Source organism: Sceloporus occidentalis, unplaced genomic scaffold (assembly GCF_023333645.1).
Source record: "Sceloporus occidentalis isolate IW3139 unplaced genomic scaffold, rSceOcc1.0.p SCAF_4, whole genome shotgun sequence".
NCBI classification, from domain to species: domain Eukaryota; kingdom Metazoa; phylum Chordata; class Lepidosauria; order Squamata; family Phrynosomatidae; genus Sceloporus; species Sceloporus occidentalis.
In genome coordinates, this window is record NW_028316984.1 from 59,289,841 (window position 1) to 59,317,255 (window position 27,415).

General features: G+C 39.3%; 1 protein-coding gene across 7 annotated transcripts; it reads right to left on the minus strand.

The window, feature by feature from the left end:
* Nucleotides 1–480: 480 nt before the first annotated feature.
* Nucleotides 481–27,415, minus strand: LOC149313898 (carnosine N-methyltransferase 2-like). 7 transcript variants are annotated; one of them, XM_089520104.1, is made up of 11 exons: nucleotides 27,303–27,415; nucleotides 23,184–23,390; nucleotides 17,735–17,872; nucleotides 17,561–17,619; nucleotides 14,196–14,334; nucleotides 10,535–10,587; nucleotides 7,521–7,628; nucleotides 7,112–7,239; nucleotides 6,476–6,502; nucleotides 4,613–4,706; nucleotides 481–1,032 (listed from the first exon to the last, which is right to left on the minus strand). In XM_089520104.1, exons 2-11 carry the CDS (start codon nucleotides 23,207–23,209, stop codon nucleotides 677–679), a joined length of 1,128 nt encoding a protein of 375 aa, XP_089376230.1. In that variant the 5' UTR covers nucleotides 23,210–23,390; nucleotides 27,303–27,415; the 3' UTR covers nucleotides 481–676. The 7 variants fall into 7 exon arrangements, with proteins under 7 accessions (XP_089376230.1, XP_089376229.1, XP_089376231.1 ...); XM_089520103.1 differs by having other exon boundaries at nucleotides 17,735–17,875; XM_089520105.1 differs by lacking the exon at nucleotides 23,184–23,390 and having other exon boundaries at nucleotides 17,735–17,875.

Genomic DNA, 27,415 nt, shown 5'->3' on the forward strand with positions numbered 1-27,415 from the left:
AATGGCTGCAGTACAGGCATTTAACCACTGCGCCACCAGGGCTGATTAAGGCCTGATTGTCTTCAGCATCTGTACGTGGCAATCAAAAGAAACCCTTCTTATCCAAAATCTATGGCTGGGTGCAACATGGCAAGCTAAATGGGAGGAATATAATATAGAACTAATTGTATTAATTGACCTGAGAACATATAATGTAAAGATGCCCATACATCCAATGCAGGTTTTCCTACTTTATAAACATTATACATCAAATTAAAAATTAGTCCTTGTACTATTTTCTTCTATGTTACATAATTTAATGTTTGCTTCTGCTTCCCCACATATGCATTCTTATAATTTGAACATATTGATGATTCCTCACTTTATAGACATCCTCAAAATACATTACTAGGCTATATGTTCTGACTCTTTCCTATGACTGAGATGCAGTCAGTGTAAAGTTGTTTAATTTCACACTGTGAATACAAGGTATGTGTCATTTTAAAAATAAATCTGCAAGGAATTACTATGTTTATTTTAATTTCTTTATGTCTATCAGGCTTCATGTTCAGCCCTTTTTTGCCTTCCCCTTTCGCCATCTCGTGCTCTTTTCCAGCATCAAACAATTTACCTTCACAACAGATAACTGATTCAGTGGATCTGCTGGCCCATCAGAAGGGAAGCACAACAACCAGTATTATGAATTCACCACAATCATGCTCAAATCATTTCTGAAAACAATCCTTCCATCCTTCTTGCTGCTGCACTCTGGCTGGCCCAAAGCTTGCCGAAGACTCTGCTTGAGGCCATGGGGCGCTGTGTTCATAAAGTCTTTAGTCCCTGTCAGGAAGTCCAGTGTATGACCTCCAATGGTATCTCCATCAGTAAAGCATTCAGTGATGTCCCAATCTGAAGGGAACTCATAAATTTGGTATTCCAGTCCCATTCCCTCCAAGATAACTTTGACATCATCTGCTGTGATGTAATGGCCACAGTCAGTTGGGGGAAGACAGTGTCTGTATTTCTTCCACATGGTGGCCCATCCACTGTTACCTATACAATACATGGAATTTTTAGTTTCATTAATGCATTGTATAGTTAATTCAGTTTCAGAAAGGAAAAGTTGAGGACAAATTCACTTCACTGACATCATGTGATTTGCATAATTCCACATTTACTGGCTAGGACTGAATTGTAAGGCTCTGTTCCAGGGCTATTATAGGGTGACTGAACAGTGTGAAAAGAAAATGGATGGGAAGAATAGACAGCGCTATCCACTTCCTGGGCAAAAAAGGAGTGGGGTGGGGTCAGACACTGGAAAAATCCAGTGGGAAAGAAGAACACATTGGCAGGAATTTTACAGTTTTTGTTTAGCATATGGATATTTCAAGAAATTATCTAGCACAGAAGTACATGTTTACATGAAAATTGTGTTTTGTATTTTAAAAAACAAAACAAAAACACAACTATCTGAAAATATTGTTTTCAAAATAAATACAAGACTGCTTGGATGTGTTGCATAAAAAGATAATTTTCTATTTGGAAAATTGTCACTTTTGTGCAAGTTTGTTGTATTTCACCCCCCAAAATAGCAATCTTGAACAAAAACCTGAATAGCTACCTCATAGAGATTTCTGTGGAGAAATCTGGGGTGCAGGTTGCATAAAAACCATGATTTCCACATGATTTCCACACCATAAAACACACATGAATGTCTATGCAAAGTAATTTCCTGACACATCAGGATGTGCAAATAGTAGGCAAGAACTGCACAGAAATATTTTCTTCCCGTGATGGGGAGAAAACTGCAGTAATTATTTGTCTTTACTTGCAAAGATGAAATAGTTGAATATTTACATCCTAAAAACCAAAACACATGAACATATTATGTGTTTGTCCCCCCAAAACTAAATTCCAAAGTTGTTCTTCTTTTGTTGAATCAAATTAAGTAATCATGCCTAAAGGAGCAGCTCAGCTGAAGTGAAGGACTGAGAGTAATAATTTACTTGTGAACAGGTACAGCAGCTTTCCACTTTAGTTGGTAAGGTGACAAGTCACTCACAAGTATATTCTCTTAGTGTAGGTTCAAAGGCCCAGTGCTTCTTCCTTGTGAAGTTTGTCCATGTGTTGTGATGTGGAAACTAAACCTCAGGTGGTTCCTAGAACAATCACATCCCATGCTGGAACCATATCCAGAGATATCAATTGATAAGGAATGCAAACTGCTTTAGCTGCTTCTTGGTATGTCAAGATATATCATCAAGCATAATGCTAGAAGGCTTAACTAAAAAGGCTTGTCAAATCATGCCACCCTGGTAACAATCTTCTACAGCTTCTAGGTTTAATTACTGCAATGATTCTACATAGAAGCTGCAGCCAGTGTAGAATCCTTCTGTGTGCCTTCTTACTGTTGCAGCAAGTACTATCATGTTCAGTTCATTGTATTACTTGACAACCTCTTCTTCCAGGCTTAGCCCAAGTAACTGGGAACCTCATATTTTAAGGAGCATTTTCCAAATATTTCCACTTATTTGTTGTGGTCTAGTCAGCAGGCCTTATCATCTGTGCCATCTTTATGGCAGACATATAGAATGACAACTTGGAGGAAGGTTCTGGCTGTTCTGCTTTGAAGCAGTGGAGAGTCCTCCCTATGGCCAGCTTCACCCTTCCTCTTCATCTGAAGAGCTACAAATGTTATCTTGGTAGTCATATTTCTGTAGCTTTTTTCATTGAAGGGTGTTGGATACTGTTGACCTTCTCTCCCATTAAACGACTAGAGGTACACATTTATGGTGTGATCACGTATAATATAGAGTTCTGGCTTTTGTTGTTGTTAACTGTCCTCAAGTCTTCCCTGACTCATGGCGACCCTGTGGATGAGACATCTCCAAGACCCCCTGTCCTCTACTGCTCTGCTTAGATCCTGTAATTTCAGACATGTGGCCTCTCTGATTGAATCTGTCCATCTGACAGCGAATCTTCCTCTCTTTCTACTGCCCTCCACCTTTTCCACCAATATTGTCTTTTCTAATGAGTCATGCCTTCTCATGATATAGCCAAAGTATGACAATCTTAATTTGACCATCTTGGCTTCCAGGGTGATGTCTGGCTACTGTGCTTGAAAAAGAATATTCTAGAGATGGAAAAGTGCAGGAAACAGCAGCCAAGCTGAATAGAGGTCTGAAAAAAAAAACTTCCTTGTGGGGAAAGACTGTGACATCTGGGTCTTTTTAGCTTATAAGATAAATAATAGAGGTAACATGACAATGATGTATACAATTACATGAAGCATAGGAAGTGGATAGAGTTAAGTTAATTAGGGTAACATATTTTCTACTTTGTTATAATGCCAGACTTTAGGGTCATCCATGAACCTGAATGGTATAAAATCAGGCCAGGCAAAAAGGGAAGACTTCTTCACACAGGACACATAACCACATTTTCAGGATGCCTTATAGGGAATTAGATGAATTAATAGAGGATATAACTATGAATAGAGCCAGCATCATGTAGTGATTTGAGCATTGGACTGTGACTCTGTACACTAGGGTTCTAATCCTTACTTGGCCATGACAATCCACTGTGTGACCTTGGGCAAGTCACACTATCTCAGCCTTAGAGGGAGCAGGGTAAACCCCCCCTGAACAAATCTTGTCAAGAAAATCCCATGGTAGGGTTGCCATAAGTGAGAAACAACTTGAAGACACACAAGAACAAGAGCAAGAACAAACTATAAATGGGTAATCATGATGTCAGTGTCCTATCTTCAGGTTCAGAGATCATATGCTTCTCAATACCAAGAGACAGAAAGCAGTGGGAAAGAGCAATTATCCTTAAGAGATATCCCTGGAGATTTCACATGGACACATGCTTGGCTGCTTTGCGATACTGGATGGTGGTACAGAAAAATATGTGGTCTGATCTTACATTTCTGTGTTGTTAAACCATTCTGAATAACTTTATACTGGGGTAAGATATTGGGATGGATGGATGGATGGATGGATGGATGGATGGATGGATTACTGTGTGAATATAGAATGAGTAGAAAGAACACAATGATCACAGATGACAAAGTATCAGAAGTATTCTGCAATGTGTTATATGTAGCAAAACCCTTTCTGCTACATCAAATTCAAGGAAAATATCAGATCCATACCATATAATCCAGGGATGGAAAACAGGGGTGGAGGGCACTTCTTGCCCCATAACATGCCAAACTGCCTAATTTTCAAGCTATAGATTCTCAAAAAGTCAATCAGAACCAGAAGTGATTTCCAGTAGCAACCGGTGCTTCAGTCAAATTTTGCACCTGGTGAGGGGTGTTCCACTTGACTGTTTGAAATGCATCTGAGCCTTTTGGTGTTCATTTTTGAGGTCATCTTTCACCCCAGGTTTTAGGGGGTGTATGTGGTGTGAGATGGGTAGAGTTGGAAGTGGTTGGGAGCACAAAAAGGAGATTGGGGACCTCCGATAGCCTAGATGCCAGAGCTTTCTGTTCCTCCAATATAACTGTTCCTCAGTTGAAAATACCTGGATATCACTTTAAAGGATGACTATAGGTATTATTTTTTCTACTTTGCAGAATATAGAATATGTACTTGTGTGTCTATGTAGGGAAGGCAGGGTATCTCACCTGACAAAATTATAATCAGAAGTTTAGCATAACTATTTAGGCAGCTGTGAAAAAACTTGATAGTGCTTGCAATATTCTCCACACGGTACAGCATCTAAAAGACCCATTGACACAAAGAAAATGTATTGTTAATATTTCACAATGAACTTCTCTGAGAACCTACACACACACACACACACACACACACACACACACACACAAACAGCCTGTGCCCCATCACTGACTGCAGAGACCATACCAGAGCTCACTTGTATTTCCTGCATCACAAATTAGGAAAAGGGGGGAAAGGAATATTTTTATGTTCTCAGTGTCCTCTACAGCATTCATATCTACCCTAGAGAGTTGGGGAATCCTATGGAATAATGTAGCAGCTTCAGCAAAAGAGAACAGTTTCATCAAACTACATCTTCTCCCTCTTTTCCAGTCACAGCAGCCTCCACTGGATCACAAAGTCTTCCACGTGTGGAAAAATAACACTGGATGCAATTCGTAGACCTGAATCCTATTAGTCTCCTCTAACTAGATCCATCAGATGAGTACACCCTTCAAAACAGTTGTTGACTGGTTTGTTAATACATAGGTAAGTCCTATCAATTTAGGCCTCATTTTCACTGGGGATCAGAAGATCTTTCAAGTCTGCACAGTTCATGCTGTTTATGGGAACACCTAGATTTTTGTTGGAACAGATGCAACCAAATTTGAAGAGAACACGGATACCAAAGTATCAAGAAAATATCAGGAAGACTATAGAAAGAATCATGGCTACTCCTCCCTTTTAAAAAAACTTAACTTTTTGTTTGAATTCTGTAGATAAAAATTCTATAGTGTTAAAGAGCCTAGGTAGATATACAGAAAGTAACTCTAAGACAAAAGGTTCAGTGAGAGCAGTAATAGATCTAATTCTTTCCAGGTCCTTTACTATGAAATTTAGAGACTCAACTGAAAGGAAGGGCTAAAAAAATAAATATAAGAAATTCAGAGAAAGTGAGAAAGTGATTTGTCCATCACTATCAGCATACAGTGGGCCCTTGGTATCCAATGGGTTTTGGTTCCAGAACCCCCATGGATACCAAAATCCATGGATGCTCAAATCCCATTAAATACAAGGACATAGTAAAACAGTGTCCCTTATATAAAATGGCTAAATAAAGGTTTACTTTTAGGGTTTTTAAAATATATATATATTTTCTAGCCATTCATGTTTGAATCCATGGATAAAGGCTCCATGGATACAGAGAGCCAACTATATTTGAAATGCTGTCTCTATAGTGTCAATAGTGAGAAATACAGAACATCCTTTTTGATTCCGAACAGTGGTGGGAGTGCACCCTGCATTGGATGACACCTCTGAAGATTGGTGACACTTGGTTTGGACCTCTGTCCACTGTGGGTTGAGAAGGGGCAAGTGGGCTCCTCCTGGTTTCATCACAGCGACAGCCTCTTCCTGAGGAGGGAGCCACCACTGCAGTGAAGGAGAAGGGGCAAGTGTGCCCATTTGGCTGCTGCTGCTACCCTCCCCCCCCACACACAGCCCCACCTACACCAGGTGATACCAGACATGGGGGGTGCCACTGATCCCAAATACACACAAAAAACAGTTGTTTGAATCAGCTATGGAGCATTGCTACTTTGACATATGCTTCCTCACTGTTGCACTAAATTTAGATTTTATAGTGCACTGGCCAAATAAAATGGATGTGAATGCAAGATACTTTGGGGCACTTAAAAAGCTTCATGAGTAATGGTGCTGCTGAAACTTACAAATATTTCATCTAGGGTCTTTGCCTGAAAGCAATACAAATCAAACTTTTTTTTAAAAAAAATATCTGTACAACTCAGAAGGAACAGTGAAATTCTACTCACGTCTTGGACATATATGGCTGCCCAAATCTATTCAGGGGACCATATATATATATATATATATATATATATATATATCATTTTTTTTCAGTTTCTTTTCAGTGCATCCTGATCAGTTAAATCCTTATCAGCTAAAGACATGATGGGAGGAGGCAGGGATTTTCCAGAGCTTTGATGAATGTATTTAGTGTTGTCTGTCATGCCAAAGGGAACATAAGAGTTAGGATGGGTACAATTATTAAAGTGTGTTCTCATACTGGTAAATGCATCAACAGCTTTTGGGGGATAATTAGCACTTACGACTTACCAAACTTTTCCATTTCGAAAAATCTTTGTGCAGTGGCTAGAGTACTGCATCCAGTTGGACAATACTGTATGGACTACAGTCGGCCCTTCTTATACACTGATTTTTTTTATACATGGATTCAAGCATCCACAGTTTGAAATTGTTCAAAAAAAAGTATACATTTCAAATATCAAACCTTGATTTTCCATTTTTTATAAGGGACACCATTTAATGGGACGGGAGCATCCACAGATTTTATCCACGAGGGATCTTGGAACCAAATCCCAGCGTATAACAAGGGTCCACTGTATTTTCCCCCAAGCCAAAAGTGTCATGACCAGTCCTTAATTTACCTGGATGAGATGTATGAAGTCATATTTCTTTTTCGGGCTTTGCTCTGTTACCTGCTTTTCATATTCCATAGATGTCAGTTGGTGCCAAGTAAATGAGACATTCTTAAGGTCAGAATTCCTAACTGCATCTGTTTATGAAAGAACAATAGAACAAATTTCCTATAGGTAAATATTTGGGGTAAGTATAAGTAAAAAATATTGCATTACATTTAGCATAATGTTATCGCAAAAATTACAGAGTACAGTGGAGTGTTTGTTAGAAGCAAATAAGAAAATACAAAAAGAAAAGCAAAATATGCATTCTGAAAAACAATCAGGTTTTTAAATACTCATTAAAACTTAATAATAATACAGAATTTCTCACAAACATGGGTAGGTACCTTGGTGAAGAAGCAATGCAATGTTGTACCTTTGTATGCTAAAATGTGTTGTGGGTTGGGCTCTATGATCTCATTTTTGATCAAGGCTCCTGGGTGCTTAGCCTGAATGATCCTAATCATTTTCAAGTCCTGTTCACCTGTGAAACAACCACAACATGATTTTAAAAGGGAAACATAAACCAATGATCTTGTTTTTGTTTATTTATAAACTTTGCTATTGTTGTTGATGTATTGATGTTGATGTGTTTCTGATGTATGGCAACCTTAAGGGGGGCCTATCATGGTGGGTTTCCATGACTGAGTGGGCAATGCTCAAAACAACTCACCATATCACATTTAAAATGACAAAGCCTTTAATCCCAGCCACAGTCACCTGGACCCCCATTGAACTCAATGGGAGCATTTTCCATGTAAAATGCTTTGGGTTCTATATGTCTGGCATGGAGATTGAAATGTTTTGCTTGTTTTTTAAAAGAAAAATGGATATAATATGCTGAAGTCCTTGATAACTAGGGAGCTGGAACCAAGAGCATCACCCTACTATTGTTAACTTATGGATGGCTTCAGCAGATCATTATATTCATTTTTCCTAAAAGTAACTTTCATAAATTTCAGTCTGAGACCAACTTCTTATGCTAAAAAACATCAATATTACAGCTTCTGGGAATATCTCTAAAATGCTTCCCCAAATGATATACATACCACCAGCCATTAGTGGAAGAGTACGTACAGGCAGTGTATGCCTCTGTGAGAAGCCAATTGGATGAATTGGTTGTATCCTGTAACAGACTCTATGTTCAAATGGACAAGCTGTAATCCTGCCTCTTTCTTGCAGAAGTAAGCAATCAGATAACCATGTAGCATCTCATATAGTTCAGCTTTGTTAATATCAGTACAGTATAGGGCAATACAAAGTGAGTGAAATATAATGGGGAAAATCACAGAGGGTACCTTTTCTTTCAGTACAACTAAATGTAGTTTAAAATGGGCATTTCTCTACTAACAATGGGAATAATATTCACATTATTTACCATTATTCTTTCCCAGTTTAAAAAAAATGGTTTCCTGGCAGTTGAGAAACAAGAGAATTTTGTCCATAGTTTTTTGTGGGTTTTTCAGGCTATGAGGCTGTGTTCTAGAAGAGTTTATCAGGAATAAACTCTTCTACAACAAGGCCTCATATGCCAAAAAACCCACAAAAAACTATGGATGCCGGCTGTGAAAGCATTCAACTTCACATCAGAGTTTTGTGCAGTTTTCATCTGGTATCAACACACTCTATAGTGTTTTGAAAGATTCTTCCACACAGACTCTTTGAAGTTTAGGACTTATTCTACACAAAGTTTGTGCATTATTGTTTCGCACAAGAAACAGCATTTTCTTCAGAGAAAATTCTGGTTTCTGTGCAAAACAGCCATGTACAAATTTTTCACAGAGTAAGTCCTGAATGGCAAATAGTCATCCAAAACTATACATTTTTGAAGGTTTTTTTTTTTGTTTTGTTCAAAGAAAAACATTGCTAAAATTATTCTTTGCTTCCTTTGGGAAGCAAGTTAGTGAAGAATTATATTCCCAGCAAATGCAGTCAAACCTTAACAGATATATTAATTTTCTTTCTCAGCAGTGAAAATACTACATAAATTATTTGTCCTTGCATGTGAGGATAAAATAGTCAAGGATTTGCACCCTTAGCTTCTACAGTGAGCTGTTTAAACTATTGTTCACTGCCTTGTGACTGATATAGAAAGAGAATATAGCTGGCCCTCTCTATCCAAGGATTCAACCATCCATGACTTGGCAATATGGGGGAGGGGGGATTTCTGGAAGCAAACCTTGAATTTGACATTTTATACAAGGGACATTATTTTGTTATGCCATTGTATATAATAGGACTTGAACATTCATGGAATTTGGTATCCACAAAGGGTCCTGGAACCAAACCCTGATGGATAACAGGAGCCCATTGTATATTCGCTTAGTGATGTTCACATTTGAGTCCTAGGCTTTGGTGTTGTGGTAAGCTGTAAATTACTGAACATCCCCATAGCCACACACACAAGAAAAAAAGAGTACAAAACCGCAAGCAGCTTTGCTGATCCATATCATTAACCTAGTTCTAGCAGCTTTCAGCTCCACTAGGAACAATTGTCTAAAGCAAAACTGTCTTAATTGTCCATTCCAGATGAAGGAATAATGGACAACAATATATGGCTGGTGGGGAGGTCTTCTTTGAGAAATGCAGTAAAGCTGAAAGGAACGTGGAGGGCTGAAGAATGGGGGGAAGGGGCGGCTGGAGGAAGTATTCATCTTTACTAATGAAACAGTCCCTTTCCTCAGTCCTGCAAGTCCTGGCTGCATTGTATCACCAGTCCCAAGACAAATCAAAGTAACAATGATACATTCAGGTACCAGAGGGTACTAACATCATTTCTATACCAGCTTACCAAGGAATAAGAACCATTGGACTCAGTGAGACTTACTTTTTCAGGCATGTAGAAGACTTGACTGTTTTGCTTATACCTGTTCATGAGCCATATACGAAAATGGTCATTCATTAGACACAGTTAAATGTTTTGGGGGGATTTTGGTCATGATTATGTCCAACATACAATGTGCCTGAAACTCTGTTTATACAACACAGGCCAGCAATAACAGTGACTATGCCAGATTCACTGACTATTGATGAAGCTTCCCCTTCAGTCCCATTGCAACATATGTTGCAGTTAGGCAAAGAGTATGCACAATTAAAAAGAGTTTATAGTATGTGTATATTTAGACCAATGAATGTCTTACCCTGAAAATAAAACTAGAGTAGACAGTTGTAGTAAAAGCAGCATAATAGGCTTGGGACAGAATCCAAGTGATACACTAAAGTATCAGTTATAACTGTTCCAGAGTTACACAGCAGTGCTGAAGGAAGACAGACAAAGTCCAATGGCCTTAATTTTCAAAGGGTCAGCATTTGCCCTCATGAGTCTTTCCTTCAAAGGAAAGACACACACCAACTATAGAATATTTGTGCTTCAAACTTTTTATTCCTTACCTGTGCCACTTCCCACACCTAGAACATTAATAGTTGATTTTCCATTTCCAAGGCTGAAATAATAATAATCTATTATTTACAAAGAAGATATTTGCTCAATAATACACTATTTCAGTCATGCATTGCTGAAGTATCCTCAAACTCTGGGACCAGATCAGGGTGTTCCACCAAAACAAAAATGTTACAGACTTCTGAAAGCTACAACATGAGTATTTCCCATAGCAAGTGGTTAAAGGTATTTCAAAATGGGTAAAGGTAAAGGTAGTCCGTTGACATGAATGCCTAGTCGTAACCAACTGTAGGGGGCACTGCTCATCTCTATTACTAAGCCAAAGAGCCCGCATTGTCCAATGACTACTCCAGGGGTCATGTGGCCAGCATGACTGCACCAAATGCTGTTACCCTCACACTGAAGTGGTATCTATTTACCTAATTGAATTTGCACGCTTTTGAACTGCTAGACTGGCATAAGCTGGGACTAGTGACAGGTGCTCACCCCATCATGCAGCAGTTGGACCTCAAACTGCCAACCTTCCAATTTTCCGATAATCAGAATTGGCATCTCAACCACTAAGCCACCACATTCCTCTAAATCCCTCTAAATTTCAAAATGCAGAAAGATAAATGAGGGGTTTTCTAGAAGATGTAGTTTCAGTTCATTTCTCTTCAATCAGTTTATTCTGCTATATGCTCACACCAAATGAAGTTATGGACTAAGCCCAGAATATTAATGATATTAAATATCATGGGCATGAGATCAAATCTATTTAATGGGGAAAAAAAGCCTCTCCGGGACTATAGTTTGTCTTCTTACTCTGAATTAAGGAGCATTCCCCATTTACTACAGAGCTTTAACATATTTAAGTAAAGTTAAGCTGCCTTAAAATAAGAAAGAAAATTCCAATAGGCAAGTATGTTTTTCACAAGGTTTGGGACTCTAAAAATATCTTCAATCATTGTCAATGATAAGACCAAAAAACCAGAAAAATTATCCAACACTAGTGATCTATCAAGATGCTAGGGGCGAGCACTTCTGCAATGTTCAGATTCTCATATTTCAAATGTTAAATCCCTTCTATTGCAGTTATGCAGTGATGCATTTAAAAAAAACCTCACAAAAATGCATGCATGTTTCCAGCTACTTTAAAAAAAATGCATTTTACACAGTTTCCATTATTATTATTATTATTATTATTGAAATAGAAACTTTTTCTAATGGAGAAACACGTTTGTGCACATTTCCCCCCCAAATGTCAAATTTTTGTGAAATTTATAGATACAGATATATATTTGTACTAGTTTTTATGAAATCACAAACTTATATATATGTATGACTCCTGACAGCAAACTGAGTCCTGGTTCATGCTTATATTGACAAAATGCAAACTAAGGGCCTGAACAGACAGGCCAAAATAAAGCTGCTTCAGGTCACTTTGGAGGTATGCTGTTTAAATGCTGCATGCATCCTAAGAGGCCAGAAGCCACGCTCCAGTCCTAAGGACTAAAGTGCAGCTTTGGCACAGTACTGGACTCTTAAGAAGTGTGTGTCATTTAAACAGCATACTTCCAAAATTATTAATTTGACCTGTCTGTTTGGGCCCTAAGTTCACAATGTTAGATGAACCAAACTGTGCACACAGCTCTAAAAGAAACCAAGTGTGTTCCTCAGCCTTGTATGATGAACCATTCTAACCCTCAATGATATTTATGAGACAGATTTAAACAGCTGCTTAATTTTGATATGGAATGTGTGCTTGAAAATATGTCTTTTGGATGGATGCACAGAAATAGCTCTTGTTTGTTTGTTTGCAAGTGCTGCTTTTGAAAGCAAAATTAAGAACGCAGTCTGATACCAAATCAATCCTATGTTTCTCAGACAAGAATCTTTCCAGGCTTTATCTAGAAATACCATAAATTGATCCTGGCACCACTTTGCATGTAAATAATATACTCTGCCACTGAACTAGAGAGTTCCATTAGAGACTTTCACAAAGCATCTATTTGCAATCAGTCAGTCCCACTGAACTCTTAAATAAACATATGAAGGACAGCTAGTAATCATTACATGTTCTTGGGTAATACTAGAACTTTTCAAAAGTGGTGGGGTAGAAATATGATACAATACTTTTCTTCCCTTAAATTTAATAATAATAATAATAATAATAATAATAATAATTTATTTATATCCCACCCCTTGAGGTCAATCGGGGCAGCTAACAGCAATAAAATACAATACATTGTACATCAAAATTCCCTCCCCCCCCCTTAAAAATTATTAAATCAGTTATAATTAAAACCAACAAATTAAACACCATTAACACATACACATTATTACAAGACAAAAACAGAACAAAACAAAACAAAACAAAACAAATAAAACAGTAAACTACGGTAGCATTTCCAGGCCTCCCTTGGGTACTCTCATGAGAAGAGGGATTCCTGAGGCCAGGGTTATCTATCCTGGAAAGCCCTGCCAGAAGAGATCCGTCTTGACAGCCTTTTTAAAGCTGTCTAAAGATGTCAATTGATGGGTCTCATCCGGCAGGTCATTCTATAATCTGTGGGCGACAACAGAAAAAGCCCTCTGGGAGGTAGCCGAAAGCCTAGATCTTTGAGGCTGCAGCAAATTCCTCCCAGAGGACCGGAGTGTGCGGGGAGGATTATATGGGAGGAGGCGGTCCCTGAGATAGTTTGGACCCAAGCCATTTAGGGCTTTAAAGGTGATAACCAACACCTTGTACTGGGCCCGGAAACTAATAGGCAGCCAGTGGAGGAACTTTAATACTGGAGTAATATGGTCCCTCCTCGATGTTCCTGACACTACTCTGGCCACCATGTTCTGCACTAATTGCAGTTTCCAAATCAAGCACAAGGGTAGCCCCATGTAGAGTGCATTACAGAAATCTAGACGTGAGGTTACCAGCGCGTGTACAACAGTCTCGAGATCCCTTACTTCCAGAAAAGGGCGCAGTTGGTGTATCAGCCGAAGCTGATAACAGGCGCTCTTGACCGTCGCATTTACCTGATTTGTCATCAGGAGCGACGAGTCAAGGAGCACCCCCAGACTGCGAACACAGTCACTAGAGGAGAGTGTGACCCCATCCAGGACTTGAGGTTGCAACCCAATTCTTGTCCGGATTCAGTTTCAATCTGTTTTTCCTCATCCAGCCCATTACTGCTTGGAGACATTCATTGAGAGAGGAGATGCCATTAGAATTCGAGGCCGATGAACGAGACACGGAGAAATAGATCTGGGTGTCATCAGCGTACTGATAACACCCAGCTCCATATAAGGGGTGGGGAGTGGGGGAAGGCTCAGAGAAAAAATAGGATACATGTTAAACTTTTTTAAAAGTTAAGGAGGTTGTGAAGACAGAAAGCCACAATTGTTTGGCCATCCCAAAATAGGTAATGTTTCAGTTATGAAATCAAGGAGCCCTGGTGGTGCAATGGTTAAATGCTGGTGCTGCAGCCACAACATTGTGAATTAGATCCCAGGGTTCCAAGGTTGACTCAGCCTTCCACCCATTTATAGGTCAGTAAAATGAGTACCCAGCTTTTTGGGGGCAATTGGCTTAGAGATTGTATACTGCTTAGAGTGTGTTGACTTCACTATTAAGCTGTATAGAAATGTATATGCAAAATGGAAATTCTGCCTTACCTGTCCACTATACTTGGCAGTTGTTCCTTGTTGAATTGCTCCATGCATTGGTGCTCAGTGGAATGTTCTAAGAATGACTTAAAGGCCTTTGCATATTCCTCTACTGTAAGGCTTCTCATAGGCTGGGATGCACAGGGCTCTTTGGGGAAAAAGGACAAATAAGCATTTGATACATATCAGTATGAGTTCATTGTCTCCTCGTCTGGTGCCACACCTGGATAAGCCATTATGCCACACTTTGAGATTAGTTTAAGAACTTGGCTTGTTCTAAATCATATGTCCCTGATTCAGACAAAACTGGAAACTATGCTAATTGGAGACATCCTTGCTAATTAAAACATGCAGTGAAAGGAGAATTGGAGGATGTATCCATACTGCAGAATTAAAGCAGTTTGACGCCACTGTAACTGCCCTGGCTCCATCCTATGGAATCCTGAGATTTATAATTTAGTGAGGTGTTCTGCCTGGTCTGCCAGGATTCTGTAGGATAGAGTCATGACAGTTAAAGTGGTGTCAAACTGATTTAGTTCTGCAGTGTGGATACATCCAAGGAGTTTGTGTATGCACGCATAGAGAAAAGACTAATGAATATTTTGGCCTATTAAACTGAGATTGATCATCAATATAATTACAGAGGAAATAGCTGTAATTATACAATTTTTTGTTCATCCACCAACAACAACAATCCATACTAAAGTTGTGACCATGCACATCTGTTTGTATTTGAAGGAAAACATGAAGAAAACACTAATTAAAATACATCTTTCCATCAGAACTGGGAAAGTTGTTTATGAGAAGAATTAATGGAATTATGTGCTGAAGATATTGATAATTGAGCAATGAGATGCACTGTTACGATGGCCTGTGACCTGGAGCTACTGGGTAGTTATGTGGGGCTTCATTGTATCATTATATTAATTCTTTCTTTAAGTAACATTCAGAGCTCTTTTTTTCCATATGCCAGTTCTAAAACACACTAGCCAAAATCCTGATTCAGAGCACTAAGCCAGTGCTCTGAATCAGAGCACTAAGCCAGTAGACATGTTCCACATTCATTTTACTCATGCCAGAAGATTACACACAAAGGAAAGTCCATATCAGCTTGTTGCTTCCACTGGGGTACATGGAGTAACCTTCATAGTTAGGTGGGAGAGAATGCATCAATTGCTACATCAGGTCCTTTGGCAAACTGCCACCTGTCTCCCTACCCAACTTTGCAATGCCCAGGGACCTTACGGGCTGTCTCTAATAGATCAAGACTTCTTTCTTTCTTACTGTCTTTACAACAGACAGTAAATGTATATATATATATATATATATATATATATATATATATATATAGCTGGCCTTATCAAGACCATATAGCTTTACTTAGCAACTTACACAATTGGAATGATTTTCTTGGAAGGGCAATTCCATTCTTAAATTAACTATGCTGGATGAGGGTAGAATTGCTTCTAATTCCCCTGCCCTGCCCTGGCATACCTATAATTTATATCAACATCAGAGAGTTACATTGATGGAATTGCATACTTGTGCCAGTAGTAATTTAAATTACTGGGTGTGTTATGCTGGCACAGACCTTGGAAAATTAAATGCTGGGACTACAGCTCCCAGAATCTGTATCTGGGAGATGGTGATACAGTTCATAAGGAACAGAGAAGTGTCCGACATAGCCTTCATGGCTAAAATAAAGTTAAACTAGTCAAACTAGGCAGTGTTAATGAATGCAAATCTATTGCAGAAGTCCATATAACTGCCAACTTCTCTTTTCATCTATGAGCCATCCATGGGGCAAAATCCTTTGGACCTTAGCTGTCCCATGTATTTGGAAAGTAGAATCCTAGTTATCACTGTGACAAATTATCACACACTATCAATGCTGTACAAGCCCCAGTGAGTGAATCTGTCACACTCTCTCATGCATGTGTCTTTTGCATATGCTACCCAAGTACATCTCTCAAACCATACTTCTCTGCAGGCAAGTAGGTAATTATTGGATAACCACAGAACAAAGGCTGGTTCTTCCACCCAGTGCCATGCAGTCCAAAGCAAGAGCTATAGCAACAAAGGTTATTAACTGTTGCCAAGCATATTTGCCACATTCTGTTGTCATATGACATATGTGCACTGAAAAAGTCTTGATGGATATAATGTAGACAGGTGCAGGTTTACAGTACAAGGAGGTACTATGATGAAGAAAGCTGCCCCATTAGTCTTCTTTATGTTGTGCAGCTTTTAAAGAAAAAGGGGGATCTGCAAGAATGCAAAATGTACCAAACTTTCCTGATCTTGAAAATGAGACCACAGGACATGATAGAAGCAAGGCAGTCTAGTAATTTCAGTACCAAGAAAAGCTCCAAGTGAACAGTTTGCACCAGTTTACAAGTGGACCTTTGTCTTTCCAGGCCCATACCTGTCCTCCCAAGCTCTGCCCCTTCTTATATGAGGAGGAGGTCTTAAAGACTTAGAGCTTAACACTTCCTTGCTCTTTCTGATTATTCCCTCCAGGCATATGGCCTTCATTAATGGGCTGACATGGAAATGTAGGTCCCTAGTAAAAGTAGGTGTCACCTTTGTGGATAAAGACTTGGGAAGCATGAATTCTAGCTGTGGGCCAAGGATGGCCATGATGATGTTGGTTTCTACTATTCTTGCCTCTTGTGCCACAAGTGTGCTGGATCTAACTGGCTATTGCAAGTCACAATCTCAGCACAGAGCACTCTGAATAGGAGTCTTGGCCCTGACTCCAAGATGGAGTTCTTACACTACGTGCTGCTTTCACAACTCACTCACAAACTGATAGCATTCACTCAAAGCAGTGACGGTTCCAACTGTGGAACTACTCTGCTGATGTCACCAAGAAAAGAGCCTTCTGTTTCCCTCATATATTCATGATGGAGCCCACAGTGAGGAGAGTAGGGTCTTCTCCATCACAGTATCCTCTCAGAGCATCCGTTAGGGAGTGCCCTCTGGTCATGACGGTGGGTAAATCATGAAGTTTTAGTCCCAGCTGCCCTAGGCTCTGTCCTCTGTATTATGACTGAGAGAATGAATGGACCTGTGGAGCTGCCATGGAATGAGAACAGGGTGTAGGAGGGAGGGAATAAATACTAAGTACATCTGCAATGAAACCAACCAACAAGAGCAGGCAGCCATATCAGTGGGGATGAGAAGAGCATAGCTAGATGGAATGGAAAAGCCTGAGCAACTGAAATATGTCTTGCTCTTGACTTGGCAACTGAAGCAGTATAGGATCCCAGCTGGTTACAGTTATGTAAATTCCGATGTAGTAATGGCCACCTTAACTGCACAATAGGACTTAATGATCCATTATGTAACAACAACAACAACAACAACAATACCTGAATCGTCTGAAGGAGTCAGCAATATCTCTCGCTCAAAACTTGCATCTTTCACTTTCCTGCAGCAAAAACATACTTTTTTCAGCAATTTGAACAATCCCATGCCTTTCTCTCATGCCAGTGTAATAATCTTGCAATGACTTATCCATAAGATAGATAGCAGGGCTGTCCTACCTGCAACCATGCTCATCATCTTCATTGATGGCTCTAACCAGAGGCAGCCTGGAACCATTCATTGGGCAAAATTCTTTGGAAAATACACCAACCCTGAGGCAGCCATCTGCAACTTTGCTCTGCTTTGGTTTGAAGATCCTGCTGTGATATGATAAAATATTGCTTTAACCAGATTATGGTTAAATAATGCCTTATCTGCATTTTTCTTTTTACTGGTGAACCCCATACTTGAGGAAAGACTAGGGTAGCAATTGAACAGTTCTAAATTCAATGAGAAAAAAGGTGTTTTTTCCCATTTTTCCTTCTATGAACAGGATGCACCAGCTAGCCTAAGATATAAAAAGGAAATGTGGAGATTATCACACGTGCTATTTTCACAATAGGATACACATACATATAACTTCAAAGACGGGTCTTACTGCATTCTCCTGTATGCCACCCATACACAACTTGGGTTTTTTAAACAACTTTTCAAGGACAGTAAAATCCCTAGGATGATTTCTGGGTCAAATTAATTCAGTAGAAAGAATATGTTGAATAGTTGGCCCACAAACACAAGAATTTGCAAATCAAACTTGTCATCTTCTCAGTTCATACAGACTGCATATGGGAGAATGAAGTAGGACACATCTTTGAAGTTAAACATGTGTGTATCCTGTCAGGAAAACTATGGGAATTAAGTATGTGCGATAATCTCCTATGTCTCCCTCCCTTGGATTGCAGCTCTCATTGGTCCCAGCCAGCAATGCCAAATGAGGGACGATGGGATCTGTGTCCCAACAACTTCTGGAATGCTATATGTTTCCCAGCTTTTTCCTGATGCATTCTGTTTATTAAAACTATTTATTTATTTATTTATTTATTTATTTATTTATTTATTTATTTATTTATTTATTTTCTATCCCATCTTTTTCCCAAAAAGGGACGCAAGGCAGCTCACAATATAAAACACATTAAAACAACATGTTTAAAACAATTAAAATAACCCAATTAAGAACACTAGAAGGTTAAAATTTAAAGCATACAAAAGTTAAAAACATGATTTAAATCAACTAAACAGCCCCCTCAATAAAACCAGGCTTGCATGATTTTTAAAAGCTTGCTAGAATAAAAAATGTTTTTGCTTGCTGGTGAAAGGCCAGCAGGGAGGGGGCTTAGTTGCTGGGCTAGTTGAGCCAAAATAAAATTGAAAATCCCAGTGGAATAGTGAGAAGGATTTTCTTTTGTTTACCCTCCTGTACTTAGAAAAGGAGTAATTGCAAAGTGTTGTTTGTACTTATCCTTATTCTTGTGAGAGAGGGTTCGGTGCTATCCATCCTACCTATTCTCCTCACCCATGGTCTTACCTTAGGTTGCATGAAAACTTTCAGAAGTGGGAGAACTCAGACTTCATCCACCGAACTGAGAAGATGACAAGTTTGATTTGCAAATTCTTGTGTTTGTGGGCCAACTATTCAACATATTCTTTCTACTGAATTAATTTGACCCAGAAATCATAGATGCATTAAATGAGGCATCAATATGCATGTGCAAACACAGGCACACACAGATCATCCAAGCGTACACCTAACAAGAGCCTCCAGAAGCAATTAGAATTTATTTCTGGGGAAAACATGTTACAAAGGATAAGAAAGTTAGGGAATGAAAATGCAGAAGGTGACATTCATTTTTCTGGTCCATAGTGATTTTTTGAGATTAGCTATTCCTATTGCTAAGATGTGATAGAGCTAGTGTGGTGTACCGCTTTGAGCACTGGTCTAGGACTCTAGAGACCAGGGTTCAAATCAGGATCAGCTATGGAAACCCACTGGGTGACCTTGAGCAAGTCACACTGTCTCAGCCTCAGAGGATGGCAATGGCAAACCCCCTCTGAAGAAATTTTTCAAGAAAACCCTGTGGTAGGTTTGCCTTAGCATTGCCATAAGTCAGAAATGACTTGAAAGAACAACAAATAGCTAGGACAGGACTATAGCTATACCAGCATAGTGTACTGGTTTTAGTCTTGGACTACTTCTTTGGAAACTAGGGTTCAATTCCCCACTTGGCCATGAAACCCACTGGGTGACCTTGGCAAGTCAAGTGCTCTCAACCTCAGGCCAAGGCAATGGCAAACCTCCTCTCAACAAATCTTGCCAAGAAAACCCCATGACAACTTCACCCTAGAGTTGCCATACGTCAGACTTGGAAATGACTTGAAGGCACACAACAACAACAACAAATACAATGTATGCCAGTGATTCTGGTTTTTCATCTGAATTTGGAAGAGGCTTTCAAAAGTACTGAACCTATTTGAGAGATAGAATTCATCACTTTGGATAACTCATTTAATGATCAGATTAAAATCCAAAGCAGATCCACCACACTACTGGCATGGTAGCTACCTGCCTCCGCTACTTCCACGCCACCGTCATTTTAGTTGTTGGGGGATTTCCCAGTCCCAGCAGCTTGTGAAACATTACAGAACATAATCCATCATAGTGTGGGCATAACATTAAGAGCATTGGGGGCTGTGAGAGAATAAAATGGAAATAAAAGGTTATTTATTTGGTGACTGTCTACCAACTTGTTTTGGTAGTTCAAAAATACAGAAGGATGTTGTGATGAGCAGCAACAGCTGTGGTGGCCTCAGTATGCTCATACTGGCCTGCATACTGATACCAGGACTGTTGCTCTTGCTAGGTGGCCATAGTGGGTGGGGAGTGGACTGTGAGGCTCTGGATTCACAAGGCCTTAGATCCAGCCTTCACTGTACCATTGGCAGGGACTCTAGTGCCCCAGAATTCAGGGACATCATTAGGGAGTGCACCAGTTCAGACCACACTAGATGACACCCTAAGGAGAAGTGACACAACTGTCTTTTGGCAGAAATGTGTTGGAGTGTTCACCTGTGTTCCTTTAAAACATTGGTGTGAGTGGGAGGAGAAAAGAGAGGCCCTAGTTTTTAAAAAGAAATAAATAAATTTTAAATTGAATTTTAATTAAAATATATTTTTAAAAAACTATATTTTAAAAAAATATTAAATGTTTTATTTATTTAAATTTAAATTTTCCTTTAAAAGCATAACCTACCAAATTTTCACTTTAACCACATGAAACTATGTTCATGTGAATACATTTAGGTTGTGCATATGATACTGTAATTTAAAGATATACTTTTAATTTTGCTAGTTGTTTGTGTCACAACTCTTGGCATTACATTCAGTCATATATGGAAATCACAATTTATGGGTAAAATTAGTACAAAAAACATTATTAAGGGTTCTGTATGGTGTGGGATAGGAGGAGGTCAATAGGGGTGACACCATGAGTTGCTGTTCTGGGTGATGCCAGCCCTAGTGACACCACTGCTAGAGTGAGTGAGGCTGCATTAAGCTTTCTGTTATGCTTGATATTTGCCATTCACAATCATCCCTCATCAATTTAAATCTTAGTCTGCAGCTTCTGATTAGGGAGTAGGGATGTACGAAATACTTGCAAATTTTTTTCATTCTCAGTGAAAGGGGGAGTTTCAGTAGACTGAAAAACCCCAGTTGAAAATATGGCCAGTGTAACACTGTTTTTCCATTTCAGGCCTTTTTGCCAAAGGAGTCATTTATGTAAAACCTATTGCTTGGGGGCCACTTTTTTCTTTTTTCTTTAAAAAAAGGTACATTTTTCATAGAAAATTGTTTTTGCTGGGGGCAATATTTTTGCACAAACAAACATTCCAGAAAAAGTTCCAAAATGTGGGAAATCATTGGAAAATGCACAAAACTTCTTATGATCTTGCCCAGCAAAATGGAAACTTTTAAAATTCTTTATTCTTCATTCTTGGATGGCTCAAATAAGCAAAGTTACATTCTTATCGAGGAATGGATTAGATGCTATTCAGAATATTGAAGCTCTGCCCAAGTTATTGGAAAGTCTATATGGTATAGTCTTCTCCTACATCATCAGGTAACATTTACATATGTTCAGGTCTGAAGTAATATTTGTTGTCATGTGACTTTGAGTCTACACTAACTTATGACTACAATATCCTGGGGTTATTGAGAAGAGCTTCCCTACTGATCTCCTCTTAGGCTGAGACAGTGCAACTTGCTCAAAATCACCCAGTGGGTTTCCATGGCTGAGCCATAGTCTCCCAGAGTCCTAATCCAATTCTCCAGCTACCATACTATACTGGATCTCAGATGGAACAGTACATTTATTCAAAGTTTAGTTGCTGCAGCCTCGATCCGGCGCTGAAAGAGGCAGTCTGTTCAGCCCCTGAGTGTGTTTTTTTTTTGAATAAAATGGTACACTACACAGAAAGCCTTGCAAAGATTCCCCACTATAGCAGCACATAAGTTGAAACAGAGTGGCCCTATACAGAAATACTGAGGATAAACAGTAAAATTCCTCCAAGCTCACTGAGTAGTTCTATCACAGTTTTAAAAGTTTGAGCTGGCGTGCAATATTGCAGTTATGGATTGGTAATCTAAAGTCTCATAATTGTCCTTTTTTCTGTATGACTACTATAAGTCTACAAAATGCCACCCCAGTCCACCTTAAGAGCAGAACCCAGATTGGGTGAAGGAGGTCCATTCAGATTCAAATTGAGGTCTGGCATGACCTTTTTATTCCCCTCCCACCAGAGAATGAGGCTGCCACAATCACAAGCAAGACCCCTGCTGCAAATCTTTATCATGCTCTTGCTCATTGGTGGGAGGAGGGTGGAAAGATCATCCTCTTTGCTCCATTATCAGAAGCTAAGTCAACTCCTTCACTTGATCTGGCTGTTCAAGTGTTTGGGGGAATTGGGCCAGAAGATGTTACATTGTTACACATATGCAACATATGTAACTACAGCTGCATCTGCACTGCAGAAATAATCCAGTTTGGCACCACTTTAAGTGCCATGGGTTAATGCTATAGAATCCAGCAATTGGTAGTTTGCTGTGCCACCAGAGCTCTCTGACAGAGAAAGCTAAATATCTCACATAACTATAGTTCCCATACTTCTCTAGAACTGAGCCAGGGCAGTAAAAGTGGTGTCAAACCAGATTATTTCTGCAGTGTTGACTGGACCTATGTGTAACTCTTTCTAGTTACTCTGAAAAGTTCCTTCGAAAGAATGCTGTGGTGTCAAACTAGATCATTTTTACAGTGCAGATGCAGCCTTATTAGCTGATAAGCTGTTAAATGATCATATTGATGGATTAGTTTAAAGCTGTGTTGTAAGAAGGAGGGGAAAACACTTTTCATGATTTACATGGTAAACCTGTGATCAGGCACCATCACTTGAAATCACCACTACCATCGTTAGCTAAGTAGAGTGACACTAAATACCAACAAAAACATCTTGATTTTCCTATCCCGTCACCAATATAAAATTAGTAGGGTATACTAATACTAAGTTAGTCTATAATAGTATCCAAGATACTAATGTTCTGATTCAAATATCACTTATTCTTGCCATCTCTCTTACCTTTTCACCTTTGCTTTGGACTCCATGTTTTCTGTGGTCCTTCTCCAATTTCTCTGGCCCTTTTTGTTCTTCCTCTTCTTTATATACTCCAGCAAGACTCCAGGCAATGAAGTACAGGATAGAGGCACAGCTTGTCTTTGGTATCTATTGGTACTTTTCTATGCATCCCCCATTCATTCTAAACTGGCATGTGTTGGCTCAGCAGTGCTAAAGGTTAGAGACAGATTTGACTCTAAGTTGATATTTCGATCTGTTATGGTCACTGTATGCCAGTCTCCTGGCAAACTGTGAGGAACTTTCTATGACATGTACTGTCTCTAAGTGTCCTTCCTCACACCTGTTATCACACTTCAAGATATATGATATTGAAGACCATAGATTAAATATGCAGTCATACTTCTATTCCCCTGTATGGAGTATCTAGGAAACTTGGCATCAGAAATATATGGGGAAACGGGTGGCGTTTAAAGAGGGCAAGGGACAAATTGCTTCTCTGTTATATAGTGCACTTAGCACACTGCAACCATGAAATATAGACAGAGCAATATTATAGTATGCTGAACATTAATCATAAACTTACTTAGGGTCAATCCAAGACATTTTGCTGACTGGGGTATTGCAGTAAATGGTATCTCCACTCCTGCATACTCAAATCAGCGTACAGAACATTAAAAGAGCCAAGATATTTTGATTCATATAAAGAAGATTTCAAGGACTTCCTTCTCTCCCTAACAGTAAAAATGCAGGAATAACATATTAATAGCTAACAATTTCCTGCCCTTTCATGACACCTGAGTCCCGTTAACCCCGAACCTATAATAGCTTGCCCCTTCCAGCCAGCACCGTTTGGGTACTGTGCACCATGGATGCCATCATGGTGCGTGCCATGTAAGAAAGCTAGAGCTCAAAAAAAAAACATTACTGTTTGGACTACAGTTTCCAGAATCCCTTATCAACATGACTGCAGCATGGAGAAGCATTTCCTTTTGTCTGTCCTGTCATTCTGCTTCACTGAACAGCCATGGAGTGCAATATTTTGAAAAACCAAGAAAAAACTCCCTATACACTTTCTGTCCAGCATGCACAATAGTGTAGTCTCCTGCCATATTCCATCTTTACTTCCCTTACTTTTATACTAGTATAAAACAAAGCCTCAAAACAATGTAATATTTCCTTTTATGGGAGTTACTCAATTTTCCCCACCAGTTTGATGACTCTGTTCTGCCCCCTTTTCTAGCCATATGATATTCTTTTTAAGATGCAGCGTCCATCCCATGTAAATAATTCCAAGTGTTGTTGCATCATACATTTTTATAAAGGCACTGTGATAGCAGCAATTTCTCTCCCCACCCCCCACATCCTTTCATAATATCTCCTAGCATGAAATCTTCACAGCTACTGAGTCCTGTGTCAGGATCTCTGGTGAGTCACCCAACACATGTCTCAAACCCAAGTGGTGAGCCTCTAAGTCTGTGAGGGATGACTAATAAATCTATTTACAACACACCATCTTATAAGGATTTCCTGCAAGGGGGCCTCAAAAGCTCACTTTACAATGTACAGGATTAATGTGTGAAGCCATGTCTTTTTTTGCTTGAAGTGTATGGTCACTGGAAACATTCACAGCAAAGGATGTATCACTCAATTTCCCTTCTTGCTTCCCCTTTGTATTTTATATTTCCTAAGAGTAAGGTCTGTTGTTCCCTCTGCTGGCCAAATGTACAGCAACAGTCAGTACAATTCTATCTGAAGATGAAAAGTTAGCCTATAATATCAAGCCACAGTCCTACCCATACCCTAATAAACACAGTAAGAGTTTACTCTAAAATACATTGTATTATAAGGTGCATATTACTGGGTCGTAAGTGGTGTGTAGTCAATAAGAGGCAGAACAATCTATAGTGGAATAACTGCTCAATCCAAAGTCTTCATGAGCCAGAATGGGGACAGGTCTCCTTTTCACCTCTCATTTTGCTATTCACTTGCACCTCTGTCATTTATCTTTGTTCCCTATACTGTTTTTTCCCTTGTTTTCTCTTCTCACTTACCATATCTAAGGGAAGGCAAAAGCAGTACACCTGTTGAGAATGCGGGAAGTTATGCTTAAAACGAATGAACAGAATGATGCAGAAAATCTATCCATAGCAAAGCAGAGGTTACGGGATAAAGACAGGTCTTGTAGCATCATCATACCACTGCTCAGTTTGCATGTCATTAAACTTATTATTCTGTAATTTCCCAAGCATTGAACCAATTTGAGAGCTAAGTTACTTTTCTCCTTGTTTCAGTGATATGCTTTGAATCCCAAATTTTCCTTGACGCCTCCCTCCACATGCTCCATTTTGAACTTCTCCAGCTGATGGTGGAGAAGCAACAGTGTTGGATTTCCCCCACATTTGCTGCAGACAAGAATACCAGCAAGTCAGAATTAGTGATTTGTAAGCCCCTTGTCACAAATCAGTGACTAGGAAGATTGTGGGAGATTAGTTTAAAATGTAACTATTGCAAGACCTCTGTCCATAAAAATAGATTTTATCTCACCTGCCATTTAATGAGAGGCACCACTCTTTAAAGATTAATAATGGTAAACTAACAGTGCCAATAAGAGGGCATAACCACCAAAAAGAGCAATATAATGAGATCATACTGAGATTTCTGTTCAAGATAAGCTGAGCTAAGAACTGTATGGCAGCAGAAGGCAGCAATATGTACCAACAGCTTTTCTGAATGGAAGGAGGTAAGGAAGGACTCCAGCTGTCATCCTTGGGGACAGCCTAAGGACAGCCGCTGCTGAGATGAGGCGACCTGGGAAGAATGTTTCAGCTGGAAAGACTTGACAGAGGGCATGTAAGGACCAGCTGGCTGAGTAGAACTGTTGAAATATTTCCTGTACTCTCTGGAGTACAAGTGTGCCAGTGACCCTGTGGGATGAGGACAACCCTTGAAAGTATAAAGACAAGTTGCCAGGTTTCAGAAAGGAGATACATTTGATCAATCTGACCGGTCACTCAAGCTTTTCTTACAGTAGGTTTTAGGGAGCATTCATGTCCTGCACGTACAGTGCAATCCTGTCCACAATTATGAAAAAGCAAACCCCTTGCCTTCAAACCTTCTTACTTAATCTCAGGAAAGTGTGTCCAGGGTTACAGCCTTAATCTCAAGTAAGACCCTCTGTTGGGGTAGGCAGTTCCTTCTAAGTGTATACATGTAGCAGATCTAGCTTAGAAAAGAGCATTCCTACCAATCTCTTCTCAGAATGACACCTTTGAATTCAGTAAGACTTATTTCCAGGTAAATATTTATAGGATTCCAGCCTGCATTTCCCAAAAGCATGCCATTCCTGGGTGGCAGTAGCACTAAAACATATTAAAGTTTTAAAATTAAATGAAAGGATATACGGGGGCAATTAAAGACAGAAAAAAAGTCTAAACTCAGACAAATAAGAAAACTCATACATTTATTCCACACCTGTGCAAAAATATGGAACATGAATAGAAAAAGGCAATTCAAAGAAAGGCAGCTAGATGGAAACCTGTGTCTAGATTATTTTGACTTCAGATTGCAAGTGAGGACTTGCATATTTTTTCCATACGTGTAAAATAGAGAGAGAGAAAGACAGAGACAGACAGAGAGCTCTCCAAATTCAAAATGAGACAAGAAGGAAAAAGATTTAGCTGCCTCTTTGCTTTTCAAAATATTTTATTTATCTCTATGGATCTTAAAGAAAATATGAAGGAGCATTTCATCAGGATGCACCCTCAACTGCAAATCTGAAGCTGTATAGCTCAGTGAGAACTAAGCTATAACTAACTGTACGCCTGCAATGACATACTGACTGATGTTGTACTAAGATCTTATGAAGTAGTATCCCATCTTTCTAACATACAATTCTTTTTCCAAATGGCCTTCTGCAATGGCTTAAATGGGACTCTACTATAACCAGCAGTAGAAACAAGAGGATGTTTGTGTTGGTGGGTGAGTATATCTGATAAATAGCTTTCCTCCTTAATTTTAGAATTTCTCACTCTACTCTCCATCATTAAAATCTAAGCACTTCACCTGTTCTACTCAAATGAAAGCAGGTGGCAAAGAATGAGAAGGCTGCACTAGCAGTTTTACCTGAGAAGCATCCAGTTCCCTTCATCCAGGTGCTACCAGTTTTAGAGAGGTACCACTGAGATCCAAAATGTCATTTTCTGTGCAAACGGAGAGCCTTAGCAAATCTATTTGGC

Excerpts from the sequence above, each read along its gene's own strand:
- LOC149313898 (XM_089520103.1), bottom strand. The coding sequence starts at position 23,209 with ATGGAGTCCAAAGCAAAGGTGAAAAG. Across the intron at positions 17,620-17,734 it reads GATGATGAGCATGGTTGCAG|GAAAGTGAAAGATGCAAGTT; the intron begins GTAGGACAGCCC and ends TTTTTGCTGCAG. Across the intron at positions 4,707-6,475 it reads CAGCCATATATGTCCAAGAC|ATGCTGTACCGTGTGGAGAA; the intron begins GTGAGTAGAATT and ends TGGGTCTTTTAG.